The sequence below is a fragment of the Belonocnema kinseyi genome, chromosome 4 (assembly GCF_010883055.1).
Source record: "Belonocnema kinseyi isolate 2016_QV_RU_SX_M_011 chromosome 4, B_treatae_v1, whole genome shotgun sequence".
Taxonomy (NCBI): Eukaryota; Metazoa; Arthropoda; class Insecta; order Hymenoptera; family Cynipidae; genus Belonocnema; species Belonocnema kinseyi.
The window spans coordinates 150756179-150777148 of NC_046660.1; the positions used below are offsets into that span (position 1 = coordinate 150756179).

The 20970-nt window shown below is 35.7% G+C and overlaps 1 protein-coding gene across 3 annotated transcripts in view; it reads left to right on the forward strand.

Moving 5' to 3' along the window:
- LOC117171077 (stAR-related lipid transfer protein 7, mitochondrial-like) overlaps positions 1-20970 on the forward strand; it is a 130215-nt gene that overhangs the window by 61784 nt on the left and 47461 nt on the right. For all 3 annotated transcript variants that reach the window (XM_033358126.1, XM_033358127.1, XM_033358128.1), the window contains exon 6: positions 9140-9279. In XM_033358126.1, the coding sequence (XP_033214017.1) occupies positions 9140-9279 (140 nt within the window). The remainder of the gene's footprint in view (positions 1-9139; positions 9280-20970) is intronic.

Below are 20970 nucleotides of genomic sequence, written 5' to 3' on the forward strand. Positions count from 1 at the left end.
TGCAGGGCGTGCCATGCACACCCCGATCATTTAGCTCACATACTATCTAGTTGTCCAACACACGCGGGAACGACCTACATTCAAAGGCACAATGCGGCACTAGGAGTACTTTTTTACCATCTCTGTCACTCCCACGGCATTCACCTTAATATCGCTCCTCTAAATGCTCCTAGGGAAATTGAGTCATTTGTCGAGAATGGGAGGTGCCGCATATACTGGAACTTTATATTCTCGAAAATTGTTTCTGTTGCTCACTCAAGGCCTGACAGGCTTCTCCTTTACTTCGAGAAGCGAACCATGTTCGTTATCGAATTTTCGGCACCAGCTGACAAAAACATCATAGCCAAGGAGAATGAAAAGATAGAGAGGTATCGAGACCTTATAAGGGAGTTGCAACGATTGTACCCGGAATATTCTGTTAAACTGATCGTCCTTATCATCGGCGCTCTTGGAGGTGCCAAGCTTTCACTTGCCAATAGCCTCAAAAGTATCCCTGCGTGTCAACAATATGCTTGAACACTTTCGGGAAAAATGCAGAAGGCGGTTGTCCTTGGGTCACTCCGTGTTCTTAGGGTGCACGAGGCTTTTGCTGGATCGTCGTATTGATTCCTTTAGAGACTGTAACCACCTATCTCACGGTTGTGAGACGTGGTTATGGCTGAAATTTTACCGCGATTTCGCTGGAAGCGGGTGCAATTTTTCAGTTTAGCACCCGCTCCCGGCGAAATCCTGCGGTTGTCCTATTACAAATTTTTAATTATATATATATATTTGGTTTGGCTTATAACAAAGCCACCGAACAATTGTCCAGTGTTAGTCCCGAATGAGTTAACCCCCAAGTTGAGGTGTGACAACCGTGCCGAAAGCTGAATGTCACCTGGGTGGAGTGTGTCGAACGGTGACACTGGGATACCAGGCGACCTCTCAGAGTGAGCAGCTTTATCCTTGCATGCAAGGCTCTACAAGGATGGACGAACCCTTTCCCTAAGTGCTCGTAGGAACAGCAATGGTAGCACCGAACATAGTTGCGGCAAGTGCGGTTCAAAGCAATAGATATGCTGACCACACCCTAAAGCTAGGGGAGCCAATGAGGATGGGGTCAATGCGATTGATCGGCGGAATCTTGAAGCTTCTAGGTGGACGAAGCGACTCAATCGCGACTTTCCAGAGTGCGATGTTGCGAGTGTGTGCCCTGAATGGGGTCAAATGGCACGACTGCATGCTCTGTGGTGCGAGAAACACCCAAAGCTTTCACACTTTTTGCATCAACGTCTGCGAAACCATGCCGAATCACATCAAAAAAGAAGCTATGTAAGCGAAGCACCCACTTTATCACAGCCAGAACAACCCGGCAACAGAAAAAGAGAGGCGAAACTAAGACCAACCACGGGCAGGCACTCGATAGCGTGTGACAACTAACAATGTCACCTTTCGGAGAGGTGTCTTTCAGGCGGAAACCATGAGCCTACTCTTTTCCTCACATTATTCCCACTATCTCTCGCACTTCTCCATTTCGAAGGGTACGTTTGCGGCAAACTTGGAAATCGAAAGCATAACGTCTCTCATGTATTTTACATGGATTACTTAATGGCATCCCCGAAGACCTTGAGCTCCTTAATGGAAGCGCTACATGACACCTTCTCGCCTGCGAGATTAATAAGGTCAAATGTACGGATCATGAGACACTTTGCATCGTGAAATAATAATGTCTCGAGAAAGGCATATTCGGTTTTTGAGATATTACAAAAGAATGCTTCTATATCGATTACATGAATGGTTTTCTAGAAAATCATCGTAAAGAACATGATTACATGCTTTTAGTCATCAATTATTCATGAAAATCCAAGTCCATACACGGTCCCAATCTCTGATCAATGTTGAAGTTTGCTGGCCTATTGTCTCAATTTAAATAACGTACACGCATACTGTACACAACCTGACCTGACTAAAGTTTAGTGTACATCAAATGTAAGACAAATCTGTGATGCTGTTGGCACTTCGGTAAAACAGCGTCTAAGGAAAACTAAGGCCACGTGATGGGTCTTCGACGTGCATATAGTAACGATATGCCTGGATGCGATATATATTTTTTTTTCCGAAATGCACTCGATCCCAGCGAAATCACGGTAAAAGTTCAGCCATAACTAGGTCTCACGTCCGTGAAATAGGTAGTCACCGCCTGTGACGGAATCAATACGACGATATGGCAAAAGTCTCGTGCACAATCGTCGCAATTCCCTTATAACTCTGCTTTTTTCATTCTCTCTGGCTATAATTTTTTTGTCAGCTGGTACCGAAAATTCTATAACAAACAAGGTTCGCTTCTCAAAGTCAAGGAGAATAATGTCAGGCCTCGAGTTTGCAAGAGAAACAATTGTCGAAAATATAAAGTTCCAGTATATGCGGTACTTCTTGTTCTCGACAATTGACTACTTCCCTAGAAGTGTTCAGGGTACCGGCACGGGATCGAACCCCAGTCCTTCTGCTTGGAAGTCTGGCGCGCTATTGTCTGAGCCACCGGGACTCTTATCTAGGTGATTTAAGGAAAGCAAAAGATAGCTTACGATATTGACTGATCCTCTACATTTATGTGGAATATGTCGTGCATCCTCTTCTCGAGGAGCTGTTCACGGAAGTTCTTCTCCTGTGCTTTCTTAATTCGGGCTTTCAGGACTGAGTACTCGATATAAGATTTGATGCATTTTGCTCACCCCTGATACTACAGTTAAGACCAAATGTTGCAGCAGCCTCAGGCTCACTATACTAAGTATAAAAAATTACGAAATAAATAATGCAGCTGCGAAGGTACAATGCAAATATTGTGTTTTTTTAAAGTGTTGTGCTGAAAGAAACAAAAAGGAACATAATGAAAGTTTGATTAATTTTCTTTTCGCCCATTTAAATAGAAAATATAAGTGCCACATAATTTTGATATTATATCTTCGTAGCCTCATTATTTTTGTATACATTTTCAGACTGAACTCAGTTCTTAGCTAAGTTACTTTTAATTTATTCAATTATTTAGCAAATATCCAAAAGTGCCCCTTAATTTCGTTCATAATATATAATTGAATATCGCAATGAATTAAACAATTCATATATATCATGATCAATTATCTTCAAAAAGTAAATACCACAAATAAAGTATATTCATGGTGAGATACACTACCGACAAAAAGTTTAGGTACAGTTTCTTTAAATTTTTTGAAAATTTTGCGTCGAATCGGCCTAATTTAGAATTATTTTTATGAACCATGAGTAACTCCTAATCTTGAAATCTAAACTAAAAGCACGATTAAATATGGTAAAATTTCGAGTATTCATGAAAAATGTACACAAAATATGTTAATTTTTAATCTACTAACCCTTGAACTTAGTTTAAACAAGCTTTCTATCAAAGATGTTGTGCCTCTTTAGGTTAAACAATTGTTTTTCTTGATTATTTTTCTGCAGAACATAGAACGACGTTTCTTATATAACAATAAACTTATATCAGAGAAGATATTAGATTTGTTCTAATAACAATTGTTAGACCATAAAATAAGAATATGCTAGATTTTGCTAAGGTATTCTACATCTGATCTCTTATTCACAGACTTAAAATCTTAGTTTTTGAAATTAAAAACTGATGATCATGAACATGTAAGTGATCAACCAATGCAGTACCTCTTTTATCTCCTTTACGGTAATTTATGTGCTCTTTAATCCTAGTTTATACGTATGTACCTTTTTGTCTGTCATATATAAACGAAACCACATACACAAGGAATGCAGTATATGACGTGTGTTTTTAAATCGAAAAGAGTAGCATCTTTGTTATTAGAAAAGCATCTGAACAAATCTTTTTGGTATGTAAATACTTCTTTAGTGTTAGATTCTTTACAAGGATTAGTAAATGATCTGGAGAGTTCATTAACAAACGGCAAAATCACGATTTTGCAGTAGTTAAAGGCTTTTGAGTTCTGAATCTGTACATTAATATTGCTGACCTTTTTCTCTCTTTTATTAATGTATTTTTAATAAATTTTATAGGATAATCATTCTATTTTAGAATTTCTACAACTTTAAAAATATTATCATCTCTAAATTTTGGATCAGGTAATCTAATAGCCTTACCAGTAAGACTATAAATAACTTAAATTTGATCTTTAATCGAAATATTTCTTTTAAAAATTAATTGTCTACCTGAATTAGTGTCCTTACGATACCAATTTGTAACGAGTTTCAATATTATCGTAATGCGCGCATGTAAAAGCATCATCCATATTAGGTTGGGGCAAAAAACCAACATTGTGCGTCCAGGAAACGCCTGGGTGCGAAAAAGTGTCCCAGTCCAATCCGAAACTCAGCGCGCTTTGAAATTTTGAAATCGGATGATATCTTTAGTCTGTTCTTTGAGGGTGAAATCTCGAAATTTCACTAAAAAGCACTAAAATTTAAGGTTTTTCAAAAATGGGCTTGAAATCGATACCGATGCCTTCCAAGGGCGACTTTACGATAAAAAGTCATCAGAGGGTACTTAGAGGTCCGTACTGAATCGCCAAAGTCACCCCGTGCCAATCCTCATGGAGGGGGAAATGGCTCCGAATTGCATATTTTCGAGTAAAACGCTTAAATACTTGTGCAGCTCCTAGCTCACTGAGTTCTACTACTTCGAGTGACCCAGAGCTAACCACGTGGAGGTGGCTGCACATCGGGCTCCACCCACGCCTTACCCCACCAACCAACCATATGTAGAACGTGCTTATTTAAGGCTCAGAGTCATTAATTACACCCACAAAGTCTTTCTTAGTGTCAAATAAGTTGACAGTCTTTTGAGAAAGAAGTGTGACGCGTATCTGTCGGTCCCGAGCCTCGGGACCGATGCCTTGTCTGGACACCTCTGTTACCAGTCTAACAGTTCTTTTCACCGCTACTGTGTGACAAGGGAAAGATGTAAAGTCCCAGTCTGGTACCAAGCCATCGGCCATAGATAGCTTAGCAGTAAGTTCATCCTCTGTTATAGGAATTAAAACTGGAGGTGCGGTAAGTGAAACATCTGTCTGTTCCCAAGCAATCATTTCTGTGTAATCATTAGCTGCAAAATTAATTTTTGGCACAATATTGTATCTAACAGTTGTCTCTTGCATTTTTTTTTGCTTCCAGGATTTTGGTGAGTGCGTCTTGGCGAACGGTAAGCCTAGGGCCGGTTACCATTCCAAGAAGTATATTTGCTGGCATGGCAGAGAAGCCGTTTGTCTGAATGAAAGTGTTTACCACATTTCGGTACTTCAGAGGAAGAAACCTTGACAATTTGATTGCTTGGAAGAGGTGCCAACTCACATCAGCGATAGACTTATCCCGTCTGATGTGGAACCACTGAGGTACGTATACTGTGAGTAAGTATTCAACTAATACTTGCATTTTGTTTGTGGGTCTTTTTGTTGATATGTATAATCTCAGAATTCTATTTACAGTTGTTAGTCAGCGAACCATGTTGATGGGGCCAATTTTCCGGGAGGCCAGCTCAGGAGAGCACGCTCCGAACCGTATGGCATCTGATATCTCATAAAGATACCTTTATTCTGAGCTGAAATCAGTGGGCTCAATCTCAGGTAAGTCACACTCAACTTGTTTAAACTTTACAACATCGAGGGTCTCACAAGTTGGATGTTGTCCCCCTATTGGCCCTGAGTAATTGTGCGGACCAGAGGTAGGTCCGTCAATAAATACGAAAAGACTTCCGAACGGTAGCTCATTGAAACGTAATAGACAGACAACCCATTGCACGGGACGATCAAGTCGTTCCTCTAGTAGACGAATAATTCCTCCCTTCCAGCCCGTATTCGTATTTGTACCGTCACTGCCCACGACTACCACTGCATCGAAGCCTCCATTCAGTTCTGTTGTTACGTAATTATAAACAGAATCAAACTCATCTTGGGCATGGCTCGATAGTTTGACGACATGGCCTACGTATTTAGAACCTGGTTCGGCCACAAAAGATATGTGTTTCTCGTTAATAAATCCGGAGGCTGTCAATGTTTCGTCTTTCCGACTATCAAAGTATAAGCCATGAATAGAATCCTCATGGTGTGATTCCTCCTTCAACTTGGAGCCTATTTTAATTGTCTCGTGCCTTATCTTACTTTTATCTATGACTAGACACTTAGGTACTTTTTGAGAAATATCCGGGGAGATCATACCTGCTCGATTGGCAGCGAACAGTAGAGACGAGCTTAAATGTGCCGCAGCCCGTTGATTTATACCATATCTTTGAGCAACTACTGCTGCTTTAGATAAGTCAAGTTTGGCCTGCGATGATTTTCTCTGCATAATTCTGCGTGTTATGTCGTGAAAATCGTCATCATCGGTAGAAGCATCAACCTTTACCTTAATTTCAGGAGGAGGATTATCACCTTCACCTTCCTCAAAGAAGGAATCTAAATCTATATCCATATCAATCGTAGAGGAAGATGTGGAGGCCGATGCAGTAGGGACGCTTTCCCCATCCTCTCCCCGTTCAAGTCTGCCTCTTGTTGCATTACGTTCTGCTCTCTTATGTATTCTTTTTGTTTCAGAGATATCTACGCTGGCGATTCCCATGAGTCTTTTACCTCTTTGGTCAAGATAGAAGGCATGCTCTATGGCTGGAACCTTCTTTTCCTTGGGACAGGAGCATCTAGACAAGTCAACGCACTTACAAGCTTCTATGTTAGATAATTCAGAGCAGTACTCTTTGAAGGCGGCGATTATCTCATCCTTATCACTTTGAGAAGTTGTTTTACTCTTCACTGAATTTTTCAACGTAGTGTATTTTTTATGAAGATTTGTGAGACATTCTTTAATGCGCTGCTCTGAGACCGTTGGGATAGAAGCAGATTCTCAAATAACTATTAGTTTGGAACGGACTTCGTCGGCAATGTCTCCGAACGAAGGCTCCTTGTCTTTTTCTGAAACACAGCCCTTTTGCCTTCGAACCTCCTGACAACATCGCGAACGTCAGCCCTCGTTGGCAAAACGTTCGGACCAAAATCTTTTGGAGGGCCAAATATAGGGCACTGCACAAAGTCTCTCTTTGCGAATATCAACATGCTGTGGCATACAAACCAAAGAGGGGAGTGCAGGCAGAATCAGAATCTCTACCACCAAAAGAACCAACGACGAGACAATGAGAACAAGAAACTATAACGAGAACGTCAACTAGCACCTGCGAGTGAACGTACATTAGGCGTGAGCCGACAGTACGAGCCATTGACAGGTTCTGACAAGTCTCCACAACGTTCCACCAGAGGGAGGGGGGGGGGAGATCGACGACCGGGGGGGTCCAGCTTTAGTGTAGAGGTGGTACAGACGCTCGTGTGCTCGTAGACAGACATGACCCAAGGACCGCACAATTATTTAAGCGTTTTACTCGAAAATACGCAATTTTGAGCCATTTCTTTTACAGGCAGCTGGATGATTTTTTCACATTCGTGCATCAGGATAATATTTATTAATTTTTGTAGGCTTTTAAGCATACTATGCCAGATCGTTACTAATTTGAAAAATTCATTTTAAAGCTGCAATAAGAGTTGTCTATGCAACATTCATCGAGTTCTTAATATTGTTTAACAGGTAACATTGTCGGTTTTCTCAAATTATACCAACTTAATTTAATATTTTTTTAAACCAAATCTTTAGGAATATTAAAAAAAAGGAATTTTAAATTCAGTGAAACCAATTGAAAGTTATTTGGTATGTTGAAAGTTTTGATTTTAGCGATAAGATCCAAGCTTTTCTTAACAGAACTATTACTTTTTTTAATTGTTTGCTTTATAGGTAGGCTAACGAATTTAGATAATCAAAATAACGGAAATCCAGAAACAGAAGTGACTGGTCTCAAAAGATTTTTCTGTTTATGGACCATAGGCAATCCGTAAAATTTTGGAGCAACTGAATTGTCTTTCTTTTCAGTATGTTTTTCTCTAAAGGTATGTGGACGATATTTTCACATGCGTGCATGAGGATAATATTCATCAATTATTAGAGGTGTTTCATGCATACCATCCTAAAATCACGTCACAAATTTCGTTTTTCAAGTATAGCGTATAAGATTATGAGTTGGCCCGGAAAATATAATGTTTGTTACAGTGTGAACGCTGGGCCTTGAGAGCGTTAATTTTTATACAATTGTAATTATTAAAACTTTAAACAACTTTTGATAATCATGAAATGTGGATTTTATGCGATCCTATGTAAACAATTATTTAACCTGAAGAGGCTTCACGTCTCGAAGCGAAGGCTTGTTTAAAATAAACTTTAGGATCAGTATAGGTATCAAAAACTTACACCTTTGTATATATTTACTTCACTAATTAACAACTAACACCTACTAATATTCGTGAAAAATATTTAGTCATGTACTACAAAATCACGGGAAGTTTAAACTCCGATATTCGTCGGTAACCTTTATTTGATATGAGATGCAACGTCAGATTCCCTTAGAGATACAATGACATATATTAAAGCTGACATAAAAATCTGATGATATGAAAACTCTTGACTTTGCAGCTATATAATTTTTACTCGTTCATTAAATTATTTTGAATGTAGGCGTATTGGGCTAAAGATATTCGGCGTTTTCGGTTAAAAGCTCAAAGGAAATGTTCCTAAACTTTCTGTCGGCAGTGTGAAGTTACAATGCTTTTTAAGTACTTAAGGGATATATAATGGTCAGTACAAAAATAAATGCGGTACCTTTAGGTGAATTGAAACTGTTCGTTATTATTAATGCAAAAACGTATAATTTTTTTAAATTTGTACTTCTGTCGGAAATTATGATCATGGCTACCGCGAGCGGTATTAAAAATAACAGCCGATTTTTTATAAAATATATTTTATACAATCTTTTAAACCTTATCTGTAATTTAAGCCGATAAATAGGATGTATGAAAAAGCCTTCAAGGTATTTAGCAAGTTAAAGTCAGGGTACAAAATTGGAGAAATTCATTGAAAACATTTTTAAACTATGTGATATATCTGCTTCCACAAATAAAGAATATCTCTACTAGGGGTCATTTCACGCGAAATTTTATAAGCTTTCTGACCGTTCAGAAAAAATTTCTATATGTATTTCCGCCTCGGTAGTGTAATAAATAATATAAACTTTATTCCATAGAGTGAATACTTATTGGTCTTATATGGTAATAAAATCATATAAAGATTTCTATAAACCGGGAATTGAATTCGGATTGACTTATTTTGATGATCCTGGTGTGAGCATCCCTTCAGCGGTTACTTTATGGGTCGCTATGAGTGGTGAGTAATGAAATAATTGTATTTGCTAAACATATATCTCTATTCCTCTAATGTTGCAGCATATCTGCTAAATATGTCTTCGCCAAAAATACTTCCATATTTTCAGAGGAAGCAGGAACTGCATGACGAATCAATTTCAGGTCGGCAACATGTCAGAGAAGTCAGGAACATGTCAGGGAAAATAGAAATTAATATGTTTTAATATTATTTTGGAAGCACTTCCTAATATCAATTTAAATATTTTTTCAATGTTCATTCTTTGAAAATAGAATTTGATTCTTAGTTTTTTATTTGTGGTTATTTATGGTTATTTATTTATTGATAGTTAGGATACATGTCCTTTATTTAATTAATCCATACATTTTCAATATGGTGTCTTGTGTCAAGGACTCTGTCGCGTTGTGTCGCATATAATTAATTTTCCTGTTGGCTGATTTTTCCGATATATTGATACTGAGTTTGTGGAGGATGTGCTTAGAGTCTCTGTCAAGTGATTTGGATATGATTTGAATAATATCCATATTATTCTTGAGTGGGGTAAATGAAGGTGTGGTTGTTGGATTTCTATTCTCAAAATGTTATGAAGTGTTAGAACGTGAAAAACCTTAGAATATGTTAGCGGTTGGGTGCTGTATGACCGTAATAGTGAAGTTCCTAGCACTAAAGGGTTTAAAATCGTATCATAGACCGAAACGGAAGTTTGAAGTACATTGATAAAGAGGGATTGATTTTCATTTGGTGAAGTGATGGTTCAGTAATACACGTGCATGTTGGTTGATACACTGGCACATAACAGACCTGTGTGTACGTTTTCTTAGACCAAGATACTATTTTTTTCGCGGTTGGAATTGATGGAAAACCTGGAGAAATTATTCGATCGATACCGGGGGTTGAGGTGTGTCATTATAAACAGGGCAGAAACATCTGATTGATAATATTAAAAAAGACTACATGGTCATTAATGGGAGGATTAAAAATATGGAAGGTCGATTTTCTGCATTGGTGGAGCGAGTTAACCAGTTAAAAATTACAACGAGCGAAAAAATACCCCCGGTCCAGGATAGTGCAAGTAATTGCAATTTCTGTATACATGCATTAGAAGAGTGTAATACCAGAAGAAACAAACTCATCATTTTCGGTGTGGCAGAAGTTGACGTGGAGAAAAACGACACTGCACATAAGAAGGGTGAGTCTGAAAACTTTTGGAAAATTATAAAATGTTTTGACTCTGAGTTTGTGCTGGAAAGTAAACAATTAGATAGAATTGGCAAAATATTACAGAACATGACGAATCCGAGGCCAATCAAGTTAATCTTAGACACGGAGATTGAGGCTAGAAACCTACACAAAACTATATTTACAGTATTGAAGGGCCCAACAATGGGGATTCAAAAGGGAATCAGATGCACTCCAGACAGAACAAAAATGCAGAAAGAGGAACTTCAGAATCTACATCAGGAGTTGACCAAGGGAATGTTAGAAGGTGAAGCGGATGTTCGAATTGCATATCGGCAAGGAGTACCTGTCATAATCACAAAAGAAGAAAACTCTGGTGAAAGACAAGGATGTGGAACGAGAGAAAAGCTAAGTATTTACTATCAGAATGTTAGGGGGTTCAATATAAAGACGGAGAAGGTTCGTTTGTTTTCAGATACTAATAACTTTGATATACTTTTATTAACAGAAACTTGGCTGACCGTAAGCGTTTGCTCCATAGAAATATTCGAAATACAGTATGTATCACAAGAGCGTATACACCATAATAGACGATGCTGTAGGCAAAGGCGGCTGAGTCCGGGGGTTTTCATTAGTGGGGATAATCCCTTGTTTCGTCATTTATCAGACCTTTCAGTGGCGTTTATATAGGAGGATAGCGACCCCAAACATCGCTGTCGGATCTTTACACGGTGTAAAGAGAAAAATGGCATCACGACTTTGGATTGGCCTTCACAGTCTCTAGATGCCAATCTAATTGAAAATGTATGGTCTATCATAAAGAGAAAGCTTCAGAGGGAGCGCGTATTCAACCTGAAGCAGCTCTCTTACCAAGTTCGTAAAATATTGAGGTCGCTTCCTGCAACTTACGCCGAAAATCTCGTAAAAAGTATGCTACGAAGACGTCAAGCTATACTCAACAACAATGGAGACTAGACGATTTACTAGGTACTGACGAGAAAGTACAACTGATGAACTTCATAGTACTATAAGATTTTTTTAAATTCCATAAATCCATCTTCCAGATATGGTGTAGACGCTTTTTTGATACAGACTATAAATAAAAATACTTGCTACAGAGATGATAAAATTGGGAAAAGTGGTGGGGAAACTTATAGCAATAAATACAGATTTCAAGTCAATAGAAATACTATTGATTAGTTTGAAAAATCATTGCCATAACATAAATATTGTTACTACATAAATATTTAAAAACTTCTATTCTGTAATTATAGTTGTTCTATATATACCTCCATCGTTAAAGTTTGACGAATTTTTGTTATTTACAGAGGAAATGGCTTTCTTCGCATCATTATATCATGAGAAATTTATTATTGCTGAAAATTTCAATATAAGAAACTACATTGATTCTTGTGAATTTTTTCTTTCAGATATTAGGGCGGATTAACTATGCGAATTTGCTGAATGTATGCTTTTAACCCAATACAACAAAATCTTGAAGAATAACAATAGGTTTTTAGACTTAGTTTTTGCGAATACTATGTGTACAGTAAAAACTAGTTTAGATAATAGGGTGAATGAGGATGAGCACCACTTTGAGAGCGATTATGTGGAAGATCAAGATATGGTAGATGAGAAATGGTATAATGATTTGGTAGAGAAGTATTTTTGGGAACAATATACAAATTCTTCATACGCGAGTAGAAAATGCAATAAGAAAGATGAAGTAAACTAAAGACAATTATTAATAAAATTACGTGATCTTAATCTACGATACAATCTTGTTATACTAATTAGGAATTCCATAAGATATAGGAATCACTATGTTCAGTTCGCAGGTCACTCTTCTGAAACTTATCAGCTTAAGTCAAGAGTTCCGCAAGCCTCAAATTTAGTTCCTATTTTTTATATTGCCTATATTAGCGATATAAATGATAAGATCTCATCGAAAATGATATTCTATGCGGACGATACAAAAATACTTAAGACAATAGAACAAATAGGTGACTGTGTGCAGCTACAGTATGATCTGGAAATTTTTCATGAATGGTGCATGAAGAATAAGCTGACGCTTAATCTAGAAAAAGGTTCAGAGGCTACATACTCTAGAACTGTGAATCCAATAATCTTTAATTACGAAATCAATAACGCCCAATTAAGTAGAGTAGAATACACGTGCGATCTAGGAATTATTTTAAACTCGCAATTAAGATTAAAGATCATATTGAAATAATGAGTAGACACGCCAGAAAAATGCTTTGATATTTGTTCAGGACGTGTAAGAGTTATAAGAAAAGGGAAAAGTTAATATTTGTATCAAATGCTGAGATACTCGAAAAGATACAACAGATATTTTTGAGGTATTTGAAGTTTCTACACAATAGTTTCTACTCAATAGACTTCATTTTAGAGTGCCTCAGTTCGATACACAATCCCAAGAGCCTTTCTATGTTAAAATTGATAAGGCAATTATTGCTTATAAGTCTCCAGCATAGGATATATGTCGGTTAATGAATGATCTGTGTAAGACTTTCACTGAATCATTTGATTTGTTTAACTCAACAATAAGTAATTTGAACGCAATTTCAATCAAATGTATACTAAGAATAAATGCCCACACGGATTGAGATATCGTGTTTAAAATTTGACAGATTAGGTAAAAAGCACTAAAGAACGTTTGTATACGTCAATATGTTTATAGTTTTAAAGAAAGTTTATTTATAAATCGATGAAATAGGATATTACCATTCGAGTTATAGCACTTTGTAGATAATTTTTGGTTTGATGCATTTCGGATTGTTTGGTTCGCGTATATTGAACACTGACACCAATTTTGGACGAAATCGTCTAAACCTTTAAAAAAATTAATGTAAGCAATAAAATTTGCACATTCGTTGAAAATCAACAAATAAGTATCTGCACACACGTAACCTATCAATATTTTTGGAGCATTTTTAGCGACTTCTAGCGGAGAAAAAAAGAAACTTTGAACGTCGATAAAGTCGAGATTACGTGACTAAGTTCGTTCATGAAATTTTTGTGTAGAATGATTTTCATTTTTTTTGGTCTTAAAAATAAAAGATTAATTTCAAGTGGGAATCATAGCAACACAATAAATTTGTTCAAATTAACTTTTCGGAGTTTTCCAACCAACTTCAATAATTCTTGACGTCTTATTTTTGATGCTGAATCGATCAGCTGATGACTATTGTTGACAGTGAACCAACCGGCGGGGCTTAGCATCGGACTCGCCTTGTCTTTCGCCCCCAGGCGAAAATTTATTATTATTGGTTTGGTATAACTTAGAATTGTTTCACACCAGTACCAAAAATCCACAAGAATATATAACCATTCTAAAATTTTTAATATTTTCTGAAGATGAACATTTCTCAAGATGGGACTTGGACGGATTTTCGAGTATCACATTCTAAGATGTTCCTCGATTTTTTTGTAATCGAGGCATCTACTTTATCGACGTTCAAAGTTTCTTTTTCTCTCCGTTAGAAATCGCTAAAACTGTCCCAAAAATAATGATTGTTTACTTGTGTGCAGATACTTATTTGTTGATTTGCAACAAATGTGCAAATTTTATTGCTTACATTAATTTTTTTAAGGTTTAGACGATTTAGTTCAAAATTAGTGTCAGTGCGCAATATACGCGAACCAAAAAATCCGAAATGCATCAAACCAAAAATGATCTGCAAAGTGCTATAACTTGAATGGTAATATCCTATTTCATCGATTTATAAATAAACTTTCTTCAAAACTATAAACATATTGATGCATACAAACGTTCTTTAGTGCTTTTTTATTTAATCTGTCAAATTTTAAACACGAAATCTCAATACGCGTGGACACAGTGAACACCAAAAAAAATGCTCATAACCGGGGACTAGTTTGGTCATGTGATCACGAAGAGCATGCCCTTAAGGCTAAAAGAAACATGCTGCCATGTAAAGGGCATTTTTCTGTCTTCTTTCACTATTTTGCCTGGCACTTTATTGAAACCTTATTCGCTTTTATAATATTTTCCTGGCAGGGAAATTCGCAATTGGAAGATTCAATATTGTGGCCACCCTGAATGTTGAAAATGACGTAGCGGTAAACGTAAAGATTTTCAGTTACGGAACTAACATACTTAAACAGTGGCCGCCAGCATTTGAGGTGACAAGAGTCACCTTTGTTATGAGAAACAGTGTTGACGGACCAGATGTAGTGATTCCAGAAGAACATCATTTGCATCTGGCTCGCGATGGACTGAGACTGATGCTGGCAAGTTGAGATTTTTTTTGAGTTTACTAAGAAAAGAAGCTTGCATACCTTCAAGGTAGCCAATTATGAGAACCACAAGATAGACTTTGTAGCCTCGGTACAGTCTACTCAGCTGAAAAAGAAAAATTTGATATTTCGCCCGTTTGTCTTACTCCTTTCCCGTGATATTACTATGGGCTGGTGCAGAGAATTTAATCACGTAAATTCTCTTGGTCTTCAGATCTTGAACGAGAATTTCAGGCCTTGTAGCACTGATACTTTTAGTGGCGGGGAATGGAAAATTCCAGTAAATCTTACACTGATCATTCTCCACAACGGACTCCAATTCCCCCTGGGTATATGGAAAGCCGGGCTTTATATCAACACGATAGAAATGCCGAAAATGTTAAAATAACACTTTTAAAGCCGCTTTGTGTCTCCATGTACCCGAAGCGTGCATACCTTAAGCATCCACTGAGAACACGTCCAAGTGTTTCTGGCTCTTGTTTCCACGTTCGGCAGTTGGTATCGTCTACAGGTACATTCATTATACACTCATGGTAAACCTAATATGTCTACCATATAACGCCGACTTGACAGGCAAAAAGAAATGCTTCAGTCTCCGATCTCAATCTAGCAGATTTGAGAAACATGTGTGACCCATCGACAGCTCTTCTCTACGTAAAGTGCCGTAGAATTTACCATGAAGGGGCATGTCAGCATGTTCTCTTAGTAGAAGCGAATGTTCTTCTTCCATTATACTATAAACGAGGTACTATAGGTCAAATTGCATTTTTCTTGTTTAAACTCTATTATAGCGAGAAAGAATAGAGATAACTCAAAAAATAAAAAAATAAATAAAGGTCATGTTACGTGGATTAAAGGAACATATGTAAGAATGCTTACATTGATTATTTTAGGGGTTGAAGTAAGGGGTAAAGTTGAGCATGTTTAAAAAATCGATGACCTTTTGCTTTTCTTTTTGCTGAATTTCAAAGGGAAGTCATGATATCGAAACAATTTTTTTTTAAATTGTAGTAAGTGTAATGCAGATTAAGGGAAAAGTTATTAGGATAGCATCAACCCCTAAATTGGGGGTTGAAATAAGGGCTAAGTGGCTAAAAATAAGAAAATTTGTTGGAAAACACTGTAAAGGGTTTTCGTGGGTGTTAAAAACGATTCTAGTAACCATTTCTTTAAAAATAAATGTAATGTAATTTATTCACACATTTTGTAAGTTATACAGAGTATTTATATAAAAGTGAGATTGATGTTCGAACGTAATTATCTACGACTAACCATCTTATCTTACTATAAACTATAATTAAATAAACAGAAATTGTAATTGTTAGAAACATAGATTAGTTTTCTGACAAAACTAAGAACAAAAAAACGAGATAATACAAAAGTTTGTTGAATATAACAACTGCTTAAGAGTGAAAGTGAGCATAATTTTGCAATCACGTAGGGTCATGCAACATATGAAATATTCTTTTATGTTTGAAAATTAAGGGTGCATACATAACGTTTCTTACTAAAATATTACTATGGTTTGAGATCCTGTCTAAGTATTTCTCAGTAATTTTGTGGACATAATCTTTTATATATTCGACATGTAAGCATTTGTGCATAACCTATACTATGGTATATTTATTAAATTGAACTATGAGTCTTCAAAATTTATTTTGAACTACTTGTCATTTACTATAGTTTGTATCGCAGGTGAAACTCCACGCTGGGCAAGCATATGTGATAGCAGGTCTGACTATTATTTTGTAGATTAAGATCTTGTTATATAGACTTAACTTGGATTTTCGATTTAACAATGGACTTAGGGTTACTAGATTTCCAGTAGCTTTATGTGAGGTAACGTTTACATGTTTCGTGAAGGTAAGTCTTTTGTCGAGAGTCCCTTCTAGACAGATCACAGTATCAGACCAATTTAAAAATGTATCCTGTATTTTAATTGCGTCATTTATAACCGGTCTACTATTTTTAAAGATGATAGCTGGTGTTTTTTTTTAATATTGATTTTAATTTTCCATTTATTTAAATACTTCATTAATTCATTCGCAGCATTTTGTAATCTATTAATTATTGTATCTATTCTCTTAGCGGACGTGTATAAGGTTTTGACGTCCGCGAATAGTCCTATATATAAATTTTTGGTAACAGGTACAGAACTTAGTTGTATGATGAATAATTGTGGTGCAAGAACAGAGCCTTAAGGTACTAGAGATTTAACATGCTTTATTTCTACGAACATTTCCCTATTTCTAATGTATGATCTTGTGATAACTGTGCAGTAAGGAGGAAACCTATATTGTCTGAGTTTATAAATCAATCCGTAAATCCAAACTGTATAAAAAACTTTTTCGACGTCGAAGAGCAGTGCCCCAGTATGCATTTTGTTGTTAAATTTATCAGTTATATGATTGGTCAGCCTCACTAACTGATTTACTGTGAAGTTTTTTAAAATAATAGAAGTTATTCCATCATGACCTGGTGACTTTTTATTTTTAATCGTTTTAAGTACTGTACTAATTTCAGTGGGAGATACATAATCTATTTTATCAGTTAATAACGATGTATGTTTTTTTAATTTGTTCATAGTTCTAGATACTTTTTTATTGTGGTCTAGTGAGCGAAGATTTTCATTGAACGTGCTGATAGAAGAAAAATAATCTACCAGCGCTAATCATTCCACTGGAGTGCATTCCAATTTAGATATAATATAAAAATTTAAGTTTCTGTTTTGATCTATTTGTTTTCTAAAGCCATCCCAATTAGCATTTCTGTATTCATATATTTTTTGAGCAGGTTATAAAGTTGTTTTGGTATTGATAGTAGTCAAAACAGGGTTGCGATCTGAATTAAGAATTTGCAAAGTTGTGGGTCTAATATAATTTTTAATGTTTTTTAATAAAAATAAATCTACAAAACAATTCCAATTGACATTTCTTGCATTTAAGTCACTCATGACTACAACTTTCGAATTTAAATGAAATATTTTTGTTAGTTCACTTCTACAAATTGTGTTCTTATGAGGAACGTATACTTGAATTCAAACAACTTTACTGTTACCACATTCAATTTCAATGCCGACGGCTTCTATATTAACCAGTTTAAGCATTTTAATTGAATTGTGTTTAATTTTATTGTTGATTAGGAGAGCTACACCTACCCCGGCACTATTTCTATCTACATTATAATTTAAGTAGTTAGGTACCTTAAGCTTAAACTTGTGATCAATTCTGGTTTCACTTATCCCAATTATGTCTAATTCTAGATCCCTAATTATGTTATTAGTTCATGAATTTTGAATTTAATAGAATTTGCTTTCCACGTTAAAAGTTTAATATTTTGATTCGGGAGTTTCATTACTCAAGTAAGGCCATAACTCCCTCAATAATATAACTTAGTCTAATGACGCCATCGTTGGTATTTTTCATTTTAGTGATAGTAGACTCAGCAATATTAAGTATTCTACCTACATTTAAGTTGACTAAGAAATATTTGATATCCTTTAACACGTCACCTATGGAGAAATCCTCATTAACCTTCGGCCTTTCTTCATCGTTTAAACCCTCATTAGATCCTCTCTTGACGACGTTCCTGAACAATGATGAATTTGTGTTCCTACTACTTTCTCTCTTTCTTATTTTAACAATTATTCTTTCATCAGTCTTCATTACTGCTATCTTCAGACTCAGTCCTCTGCCTGAAAATGCAATTTTTTTTGTTAAATAATTATATTCAATATGATAATTATTATTAAATGTTTTTATCTTACCCTGCCACCAAAAAGCGTTTAATCTCCTTAGGAATTGGTCTTTTCTTATGCATGTCCAACCTTCTTTCCAATATAAACCATTGATATGATCGGGTCAGACAGGTATACTGTTCTATTGAAAGTGTCCAGGATAGTGTTTTCTCTACTGCTTCTTCTGGAATGTTCCTGAATCGTCTCTCTGTTAATTTTGTGCATACTTTTGAAAGCATCTTCCGCATAAAACGCAATAGGCATGGGAAACTGCCTCGAAATATCAGGGACATGTTCTAAAAACGTATGCACAGTAGGGTTCATGCGAGCCCATGGTTATCTTAGATAATGGAGTTTGTAAGCTAAATTACTAAAATTGATAAGCTCATCTACTGCAATCTCCAAGATACTTCTATAAACCTGTATGATGGTAGCGAGATTGCAAACTAACTGCTCATCAATAACTAGAGCTTTGGCAAAGTCTTCGGGTCTGTCAAGAAATTTACGAGCAAGATTTCGATAGTTCGACGTTCCTTTGCCTTGTATTATTTAATCAACTCTTATTTTAAAAGCATTATATAATCTATCTTTCACTTGATCGGCTTGCAACCTAACAGACTGAAATTATTATATTGCATATTAATATTAATTAATATATAATTGAAAAAAATTTCATTTAAAAACCTACCTTTTATGTTTTTGATTACATCCCATATTTTGACTTTTTTATACGCAATATGAAGCAGATGGTCAACAATTTTAATTTCGCGGTTTAAAAGACCTAAGCCATGGGATAGTGATCCTTCCTTTGGTGTGAAGTCTGCCTTTTTATTGTTGAAATTGTGGGATGCCTTCAGACATTTTGGGCATCTTTGAGTAGCTTTATTTCCTGCACTAGCGTTAACATTTGTTCTATTGAAAAGGGTTCTTAACACTGAAAATTTAACCTTAACTGTAACACCGTGGCCCATTGTAAATTTGAAAGTCTTAAGATATTTAATTTCCTCGCCCAAACGATTGTACTCTTCTAGAGCATTTGATAAAGTCGCATACACAAAATGACAAAATGCATCGCATGTGTAAAACATTGAATCTTCTATTTAGAATTTCATAAATTACTTTGAAATTTATAGTGAAAGGTAAGGTTTTTCATTTACGTTATTATTAAGTTTGATAAATTAATAGAAATGAAACCTCTGAAATATTGTAATCCTTTGGCCGACATTCTCCTTTAGCAAGTACAAGAGTATTTCAACAAGGAAATATTCGACAACCCCTATCTTTAGTGTCTTTCAGTAATATCTTATAAGAATTTTTTGATACTTTAAGCTCCAAGCACGGAGCTAAAGCTGATTCATTGGCGTGCCTTTAAACTACATATAAACTGTTATTTTTGGTGTCTTGATTACTCGACTGATCAATTTCCGTCCATTCATTGTCAAATACATCATTTTCTAATCTCTTCTTAAGAATATTTAAAGCTACTTCTAATACTTTAACATTATCGTAGAGTTCATTATTTGACAGTTCCTCAGCACGTAACCTTATTGTACTGCGAGAAGCTTGTTGTATCACAGTAGGTTTTCTACCAGCATTTTCTCTGATTCTAGGTGTTTTTCTAGGTTGCCCAGGGTTTTTGGGTGTTTTATTTCTTGCACAACGCATTTTTGCTGTACTCTAACTTATTCGCGATTGTACTATTTGTTTTTATTTCATATTCTCAGGTATACCCAAAAACAACTGAGGTTCAAGAATAAACAACTTTCATTTGCAACGTTACCATTTTTTTCAATGAATATATTTTTTAATTTCATACAATTTTGAGATAGCCAATTATATTGTTATTTTAATAATTTATGGATACAATATTGGTACGATATTGCACCAATAATTTATTTAAATAATAATATAATAAGAGACAACTCCATGAGTTTTTTATTATAACTAGTTAAAAAAAGTATAGATATTATAATATTGTATTATAATATCTACATTTTTTGGATGCAAAAAAGTAAGAAAAAATAGATTATTGTTAGCGCATGTTTCTTAAAAATAGTGAAGTCATACTTACTGGAGAATTATAAATAATTTGCTTGATTTGTACCATATTCTCACACAATCTAAATTTCACTAATTGTGTTGCAATTGTATTCTGCGATATTTCGCGTTTTCAGATTCTCGCCAACCATTTCCACCTCCTTGATAGGAGAATAATAGCGAAAAACCATCCATAAAGTTAAGGATTTTAAAGAAATGGTTACGAGAATCTTTTTTACCACGCACGAAAACCCTTTACAATGTTTTTCAGCGAATTTTCGGATTTTTAGCCAGTTAGCCCTTATTTCAACTCCTAATTTAGGGTTTGATGGTATCCTCATATTTTTTTCCTCAATCTGCATTACATTTACTTCAATTTAAAAAAAATCTGTATCGATATCATGATTTCCTTTTGAGATTCAGCAAAAAGAAAAGCAGGAGGTCATCGATTTTTTAAACATGCT